At 43.8% G+C, this 10,000-nt stretch overlaps 1 protein-coding gene across 1 annotated transcript in view; it reads right to left on the bottom strand.

Moving 5' to 3' along the window:
* LOC308382461 (voltage-gated potassium channel subunit beta-2-like) overlaps window positions 1-10,000 on the bottom strand; it is a gene marked incomplete at its 5' end in the record, with an annotated part of 20,198 nt that overhangs the window by 5,315 nt on the left and 4,883 nt on the right. The window contains 6 exons of the mRNA XM_080860189.1: window positions 295-338; window positions 725-769; window positions 1,405-1,449; window positions 1,544-1,623; window positions 1,728-1,765; window positions 1,871-1,914. Coding sequence (XP_080716315.1) covers window positions 295-338; window positions 725-769; window positions 1,405-1,449; window positions 1,544-1,623; window positions 1,728-1,765; window positions 1,871-1,914 — 296 coding nt within the window. The remainder of the gene's footprint in view (window positions 1-294; window positions 339-724; window positions 770-1,404; window positions 1,450-1,543; window positions 1,624-1,727; window positions 1,766-1,870; window positions 1,915-10,000) is intronic.

The raw sequence follows: 10,000 nt of genomic DNA, 5'->3' as shown, positions 1-10,000 counted from the left end.
GTATGTGTGCAGCATATCTAATTACGTGAGGTATGCATGTGTAAATGCATGTATGTCAGCGTTTTTGCGTGTTTGTGTGTGTGTGTGTGTGTGTGTGTGTGAGTGCATTGACTAATTAGACCAGCCCTCTCTTTTAGGCCTTGCATTAATTGGGTCACATTCCCAAGAGTAGCAATATTGTGCCTGTCCGAAACCAGGTCTAGTGCACAGAAACACACATGGAAACACATACACTCACAAACACTCTTGGAGGTCACTACTGATATATGAAGATGTCAGGGAAGGATGCCTTACCTTCAATAATGTGCTTCCTGGACAGCCCTCTCTCAGTCTCTGCTCTGTTGAAGAGACGCATGATCAAAAACAGATACGCATACACATGCACACAGACACACACACATACACACACACACATGCACACAGACACACACTCACACACACGCACACACATACACAATTATACACAAACACACACACATGCACACAGACAGACACACACACACACAAATGCACAGAGACAGAGACACGCAAACACACAATGAATGTAATCAATAACTATAGAAAATCTTTCAATCAGCCTTACAAACACAGAGAAACTCATAATGGGATTTACACGGACTATAAACACATAAGCATACACAGGCACACACACACACACACACACACACAAACACACAATTAATGTAATTTACCTAATGGTGACTGTGAAAATAAAAAAACTTACTGTCCTCCCCAGTAGATTTTTGTGGTCACTACAAAACTGGAACGCCTGAAACGAAGAGAGAGAGCAACAGAGAGAAAGAGAGAGGTAGAGAGATAGGTAGAGAAAGAGGGAGGGAGAGATAGATTAGGAGATGTACAAAGCAATGTTCTTGTTGAAGTGCACTTTACTTTACTTTACTTAGAAAACGTTGGCCTACTTGTGGAAAATGTCCATAAAGAGCATAATACAGACAAAGAGAGAGACAGACACTCTCACACACACACACACAAACACTCTCTCTCTCTCTCCCTCTCACACACACACACACACACACACACACACACACACACACACACACACAATGCAGAAGCATACAATGTGGCTATTGTATCTATTGCTGTGTGTTCATCTAGTTTGCGAACGCCTTGGTTATTCACCAGTACGTGTATAACAGTAAGAGTGTAGGAGAGAGGGGCAGAACGAGAGAGACTTGTGTGTGTGTGTGTGTGTGTGTGTGTTTGTGTGTGCGAACCCTGGATGAAAAGAAAGATACCGTCAGCAATTATTTTGGGCACTGCTCATTCAGAGTCTATTTGAACGATTAACATACAAATCTATAAATACACTAGAGACAGAAATAAACACACAACACAGACACACACAAACACACACACAGCCACAGTTGTCACATAAGCACAAACCTCCATCCTTTCTTCTTAATGATATTTCCAAGTGTGATCTCAGCTCTGGGAGAGAAGAGAAAGATAAGAGAGGCCATTTAGAGGCCTATTTGCATAAGTACAACTTTAGAAATGGCTGTAAATCAGGAGAGAGACTGACCTTCCAGATGCATACACCTCTGCGGTGTCAAACAGGTTCACGCCATTCTCATAAGCAATAGTCACAAGGCTCTCGGCCATCTGCAGTTATACACACACACACACACACACATTTTATATGATATTAAGCTCTTCATAGAGATACAAACAAACAAACATTTTACTGAACAAAAAAAGAAACGTACCTCGTCCGATATCTGAGAGCCAAAGGTCACCCAGGTACCTAGAGTGTGCATGCAAACACACACACACATAAATATATAAATGGTGTGTGATATTAAATTAGTTGTGTTTGTATTTGTGAGTGTGTGTGTGTGTGTACTCTCACCTAATCCCAGACAGGACACTCTCAACCCTGACTTCCCCAAGTTCCTGAAATAAAAAAATAAGATACCACCTGTACTACAATAGTACTAGTACTACATAAAATGGTGTCTCATAACAGAATGTATTCATTTTACTGTAGATGTTGCAGCCCATAAGCCAATGTCCACAACAGCCCATGTCTTAAATAGCCAACATTTTTTTGTGATTCCTGTTTTTCCATGGTTTGCCTTCAACCTATTTTAAGTGTTTATTATGTTTATTAAGTGTTTAAACATTCCAAAGATTTTACACATACTTACTCAATGTTTCTCACCTTGAGACAATTGTATTGTTTTGGCGCTATATAAATAGAATTAAATTGAATTGAATTGTCAACATACCCTGGACAGGAATATTAAAGGTACAGTCTGCCATTCTGAAATGTTGTTGATAATTGAGCGCAAAAACTAAAGAAATTACTCTCTCTCCCTCTACCACCCGTTCACCTGAAGCAAAGTGTTGATTGGACGGAATTGTTTATAACTCGATCTCAGCCACTATGTTGGTTTTCCATTTACAGAGCCACGAGTGTGTACTAACACCAGACTTTACCAGAGCCAGGACTGTGTACGGACACTGGAGTTTTTTTGAATGCACACAGTATGGACAGCTAGAGGACTGTGTGGAGGAATTAGCTGAATCTGACAAAAGGGGATTTGTGTACTGAATGATTAAGAACTGTTTTAAAATCCCTAGGTTAGCTCAATTGTATTGTGCTGCATGTTTAAGAACTGTTTTAAAGTACCTAGGATAGCTCAACTGTATTTGTGTATGTGTGTCGGTGATGGCTTGGCTGTAGGGGCCAAATGACACCCTGAGAGCGGAGAGAGATAGATTAGCGTGGGGAGGCCTGGGGCGGCCTGGGGCAGGCGGGCGCCCCCTGGGGACTTATGGGAGCGGAGGGCATAACTCAGGAGGTCAGTGGCCCCATACCCTGCAGGAGCACGATACCCCTTAATTCACCTCAACACAATATTATTCCATCAACCCCCCCACCACCACCATCACCACCACCCCAGCTAATGGCTCTGGTTTCAATACTCCTTCAGCTATCCTCTTCACTACTCCCATTCTTCCAGCTACTCCATCTCTCTCTCTCTCTATCTCGCTGTCTCCATCTCTCTCTCTGTGCATCTCATTCATCCACTCTATCTATTCTGCTCCCTCTCTCCTTCCCCAGCATCAGCAGTCTGTAAAGATTTATGTGCTATCATAAAATAACACCACACACACACACACACACACGCATGCACACACGCACATAGCACACACACACACACACACACACGCACACACACACACACGCACATAGCACACACGCACACACACACACACTCACACACACACACACGCACATAGCACGCACACACACACACACACACACAGGCACGCACACACACACACACACACACACGCGCACACACACACACAGACATACATACATAACTGTTGTCACACATAACCCAAGCACACACATATTTCACTACCCATAAAGAGTAGATTTAACTCATATTCCGTATGCACATAACGGCATACACTGTCATGCTATGGAAATACCACTTCCCAAAACATTATGCACTTACAAAATAATGTTTCCACGTCTAAATGCATGTTGCTCATGTGCGTGTGTGTGTGTGTGTGTGTGTGTGAGAGAGAGAGAGAAAGAGATAGAGACAGAGAAAGAGACAGAGAGAGAGAAAGAGACAGATTACAGATAACAATCTGTAAGTGAGAGAGCAAAACTGTGTGTGTGTGTGTGTGTTGTGTTTGTTTACCCTCCTTTTGACTTCAACTATATTTTTACTCTTGAGACTGCATTATGACTGCAACTTAGAGAACACTGACAGTAATTATCTCAGGCAAACATTGCAGTGTGTGTGTGCGTGTGTGTGTGTGTGTGTGTGTGTGTGTGTGTGTGTGTCCGAGTGTGTGTGTGTGTGTGTGTGTGTGTGTGTGTGTCCGCGTGTGTGTAGTTGGAGGGGTGGCTATACCCCGGAGCTACGGGCGCTCACTGGGCCGTGTTCAAGTCTCCTAGTCATTCTTTATTAGAGAAAGTACACACACACACACACACGCACTCACACTCACACTCACACTCACACACACACACACACACACACACACGCTCACAACTACATACAGAAACACAAATCGACACACATACACACACACACACACACACACACACGCTCACAACTACATACAGAAACACAAATCGACACACATACTACTACTACATACATACATACATACATACATACATACATACATACATACATACTAATACTAATTACCTGGCCCACACAACCACAGCACAAGTCATGACCACACACGTGCACACATATACACACACATATACACAAACACAACACACACACACGTGCATTCAGAGAGAGAGAGGGAGGGCAAGAGAGGGGGAGCGAGGGATAGACAGAAAAAGGAAGAGAGATTGATCATGGGCCGTGACCATCTAGTCCTGCCTGAATGCAAAAGCAATTAAAGAGAACTATAGAGTGCACACACACTCACACACACATACACACACTTTCCACTCTCCATTCCAATAGTGCTATGGGTTGTCAGGTCAAATGTATAGCACTAACATTAGAATTTGTTCATATTGGATGCATACAACCACAACTACACACACACACACACACACACACACACACACACACACACACACACAGTGTTTGTGCACACATTCTTGTGAGTGCAAACATTTTGTTTCTACAGTTGTGGTCTCGAATCGAAAAGGTATAAAGTCACTTTAACTATGTCCAGATAACATATAGCATTTGTACTCTACTACATATTTACATAAACAGGCATAGACAAAGGGCATAGTGCCCATGAGCAAGTGTGAAAGGAAACACTGGTTCAGTTACAGACTGTGGTCCGTGACACCAATGAAGTTTTATAAACAAGGTTTGGGAGGAACCCAGAATAATGATTGACAGACACCATTCATCCTACTTCCATCTTTTAGGAGATTATATCACTCCTACCTCCCTGTCACACCACATCATACACGCCGGAGCAACAGCAGCATAATAGCTCCCTTATCCATCTCTTATATTCTGACATTTAATTCCCAAACAGATTTACTCAGCCATTGCACAGGGGGTGTCCGCAGGGAACGCTTGATAGATCCCTGCTAGGTTTTTAAGGACCCTGGACAGTTACCCAAACAAATATGCTTCTCCTTGCCTGCCACATATCGAATCGGTGACTAAATACAGTTTTAATATTGAATTGAAAGATCTATGGCTTCACACACCTAGCCCTGAAATATGCCGGATGCACACTAGAGGCCTGCTGTTCCGATCCCAAAGAAGTGCGGCACGGGACTTATTGTGGATGCGGGTGCGGGCGACGGGCGGGAAGAAACTGAGAGCAGGAGAAGGACAAGACTCGCGGAACTCCAGCATTCAAAATATAAATATGTGTATAAAAGGAAATATTTATTTGTCTACAGAATATTATTCGTGTTCGCACGAAAGCAGCTAGAAATAACCAATGTTTTACAAAAAGGGGTGCGAGATTGGTGCTTTTTACTGCTTTTTTCATGGGAGCAAACTGAAAAATCCATTCCGTGCAGACCTCTAATGCACACCAGCGAAATGCCATATCCATTCAAGAGGAAGCATTAGCAGAGAGGAAGATTTAAAGAGTCTAACAAGCTCTGAGCTAAGTAGCTAACATGCAGCATACATACATTAAACACCACAGCAGGTACTAACTAAAGCCAATTAGCTTGCTAGCTAACATTATTTAGGAGAATAGGCGAATGTGTAGTGAATGACCTGAGTGGCTACCGGGAATGGCACCAGTGTTTGTCTTTCTGCCATGTGGCCATATACCATCAAGATTACTTACATTTTTATGAAGTTGTTATGAATATTAGTTAACTACAAAAACATACACAACTAAATTATGAGAATACAAATTCAAAAAAGCATTATGTTGTTTAAAACAAACCAAATTAAGGTATTTGGGGAATTCAAATTGAACACCACTCATTTCTGTATGTTCTGTACAGCAGAGCTCAGCTCATCATTACAATGCAAGATAGGGCTATGCAGTGACAGAACATCACACATGAACAAAGCATCACAATTGCCATCATCCTCACTTAAAACACTTACATACACATATAGATACATAAACACACACACACACACAAACAGTATTTTCAAATTAATAAATAGAGTTGTAGTTGACCTGGGTTTGTGTGTTTGGGGGGGGGGGGGGGGGGGGGGGGTCTAAATGGCTGGCCATTATTGTCCTTCTTCACATAGAGTCCAGGTCCCATTAAATTTTAAAATATTGTAAGTCTACACTCTTCACAGACAAACACACGCACGCACACACCCTCACACTCACACGCACAAGCACAGGCACACACACACGCACAGACACACACACCAATGCAGAGGGTTTGCGACTACTGTCATAATCAAGCCCATAAAGGGAAGTCAATATTTGTTTGGATATTCAATGTGTGTAAATATGTGGTGTGTGTGTGTGTGTGTGTGTGTTTGTGTGTGTGTGAGAGTGTGTGTGTGTGTGTGTGTGTGTGTGAGAGTGTGTGTATGCTGATTAAATATAACATTGAGGTTCATGTAGTATTGGTGCAAGGGCACTGAGGTCAAAGCAGCACTGTTCCTGAATCGCAGCACTCACTCTTCTGTTCCTAACCCTGAATAAAGACCCATGGTCACTGCACATCAGAGGCTCTCTCATGATTACTTTTGGGATGACTTGCACACATTTCACACTATCCTCGCATACATACTTACACACATACGTAAATACATACAGGGCAGACGCACACACATATCCTGCATGCTGTTTCCACTGGGTCTCTGTGTGTGTTTGGGTGTATGTGTCAGCCTGTCTTACCGTCTTATTGTATATAATCACAGAGTGTTAAATGCTCATTAAACTTTAAGACACTGAAAGTCTACCCAGCTGTTAGTGTAAGTGTAAGGACAGTCACACACAAGCACACTCACTGAGCAGAGTGAGAGTGCAGAGCCAGACCTTTCATAGTATTTCAGTTCTATATCATAAATCATAATGAAAATAAATCATTTTAATTTTAAATGGATATGTGTCGATCCATATTAAAGTAGAGAGGTGGAGCAGTTTTTAACTACCCCTATGTGTGTGTGTGTGTGTGTGTGAGTGGTCTGTGAAATACAGTTGTGTGTATTCTGCACTGTACTATCCAGTTCACCGCTCACCTGTACTTCATGCTGCTATGGCGACCGATGGCTTCCTTCATGTGGGCATGGCCTGCGATGTAAGGTCGCAAGTTGACCAGACGGAGCTTGGCCGCTTGCCCTGCATTTGGATTGGGTGACCGCACAGCGAGGCGGTCCTCGCTGTTGCGGCTCTTCAGGTTGTGTTGTTCTGTGCACGCAATTGACACCTGCATTTTGCCAATTGTATCCAGGTAACATTCACAATGAAATCAATGTGACACCTTCCAGCTGTCGCCGTGGTTTTGCATACAAACGTTAAGCCTAGCTATGGCCAAAAGTTGTTGAAGCAACACAAAAAAAATTCAGATGTTTATGTCTATCTCCCTTAAGGTCTACAGTCCCAAATAACCAAAGGTGAGCTGTAGGTCACAGCTCTTCCACTAATTATTTTCCAGCTCTGAGTGGTTAGTAATGGTAAATCGTTAATAATAGTCCTAGAGGTCCAAGAGCAACACAGAGCTGAACCAGGTTCCTGTAGCCGGGTCCCAGGCATAAGTTGGCATCGACTGGCACAGCCAGTGTTAAAGCATGAGGCCAAAAACACGCCACACACACACTGGCACAGCGTGACAGGGCAGATCAGATATCATATACACACACACACACACACAATAAAAAACACTCACACACACACAACAATTGAGGGTTAATTGTGGTCTACCGGAACAAACTTTTAGTTCACTGCGAAGATTAAAACCAATTAGTCAATAGCCTCTCGTAAAGGTACATCAGTAACACCTTGCATGTGCGGCTTCGCCCATACACACACCTACATCGACACACAAGTCAAACGTCCACGGAGAGCTTGCTGCTCACCGCTCCGTTTCCTCTTCGCGGGACAGTGTCTCGAGTTAAATTAAGTGCGAGAACCGCTTCTTTGCGCAGAATTCACACGGATGGATTAAGAAGCGTTTGCACGGACAACGCGAGACAAACCCAACGACTAATACAACACCCAATCACACACAAATTGGCCACAGACGCTCAGACGTGCCGTCACAACCTGCCGCCACGGAATTTTCCACCGGGAGTCCAACAGCACATTCCAGTTCTCTGCACCCCTGTGCTCGCCACAGTCCGGTGGGCTCGGTCAGTCCATGCATCTTCCGAGGCAACAATTTAACAGTCAAATTAATACGCGTGACCATGAAAACTCAATTCGGGACAGCCTCAATTTCACTGTATGCCAAAATGCCCTGTGCTCTTGCGCCTTCTGTCAAAATCAAAATTTCCCGTCAGTTTCTCACGGGTTTCCTTCTTCGGAAAACGTCTTCATTAACTTGAGGCACCAGCTTGTTCCCGGGACCTGGCGCGCTTTCCTTGCGCTCTTCCCTGCCGCGCGATGTGTCTCGGGTTCCCCTCTCCTCTCTGTGTTGTCTATGCACGCGAAATCAGTGAAGCGCGCCAGGGAGGTTGAATACGAGTGGACAGAGTCCCGGTGCAGCTCCTTACCCCGTTCTACGGTTTCCAGCGTTCGGTTGTTGAGGAAGAATTTTCTGAGTCTCCCGTTATTTCCCTCCCTCCTCTTCTGTGGACCGAGCTCTTCAGGCACGCGAGAACCAATGGCCATCATTTAAAGAAACGTTCTTCGGCTGGCAAGTCGTTGGACATCCATCATTTGAATGACGCCCAATTTTTCGTTCTTAATAAGCAACAACTCACTCACTCGGCCGCCAGTTGTCATCTCTCTCTCTCTCTCTCTCTCTCTCGCTCTCTATCTCTCTATCTCTCTCTCTCGCTCTCTCTCTCTCTCTCTCCCCCTCTTTTTCTCTTCCCTAATCTCACCCACACTGATGTGCGTGCATGGTGTGATTTTGGATAACTGTAAGGACAACTTATTGGGGCTAAGGAAAACAATCGTTTTCCATTTAAAGGTCTTTCTCCCAAACGCAACCTTTAGAGGACAGATAGGGAGAGAGAGATAGAGAGTGAGTTGAGAACGCCGTAACTAATTAGATTAGCATAACTGTGTAACATTTGAGCAGAAACCATACAGCCCAGCACATTGCTGCGTTAAATCTGATTGGCTACATCCTTCTGGCTGTGCAAATGTGGGGTTTTAATTGGCTAGTGCAAAAATAGTTTGTTAATACAGCTGTCATCAGACCTTCAATAAATGACCTAACATAAACTTTTCCTCTGGCTTTACTGGAGGCAGTTACCATGGTGACCCTACTGTGACCTTGCCCTGAGAGAGTAGGATGTACAGGTGAAAGGTCACATATAGGACTGATAGGGACGACATAATAACCTTAAATAAAAAAGAGGCTTACCCCAGGAGAACAACATCTTGTCGTGAGAGAGGGGTGGAAACTCTCCTTTTCTCACTCATATAGACACACACACACACACACACCCACACACCCACACAGTAAACAAAACAAACACAATACTCCATTAGTAAGATCAATTACTATTGATTGCATATGGTAACCCTTGGCTGTAGATTTTTCTTAGTGCACTTTGGAGCCTTGTGGCCAGACACATGCACACTTGCACATACATCCACACACACACACACACAGAATATCCCAAAGGTGTTTTTAAAGACGGTTTATAAAGGAATCATTAGCAGAAGGGTTGCAAACAGAGATCCAAGTCTTTCAAAGAAAAAGCGAGATGGGAGAAAGAGGCGTGGGAAGGGGAACAGGGAATGAAAGAAATCAAGCCCGGTGATTAAAGGATCGTCCACACAACATATGTTCGCCATCACCCCAATGACCCTATATGAGTGTGGCTCCATTCTACTGGGATTAGAGAGGAGATTGTGGGCTGTAGGGGTAGTTTGGGATGAAGGGAGCAAGGATGCTGGGACGGGGGCC

This window comes from Sprattus sprattus (assembly GCF_963457725.1).
Source record: "Sprattus sprattus genome assembly, chromosome: 21".
Lineage (NCBI taxonomy): Eukaryota > Metazoa > Chordata > Actinopteri > Clupeiformes > Clupeidae > Sprattus > Sprattus sprattus.
Note: the sequence above shows the minus strand (reverse complement) of the source record. Positions and strands in the feature narration are given on the sequence as shown.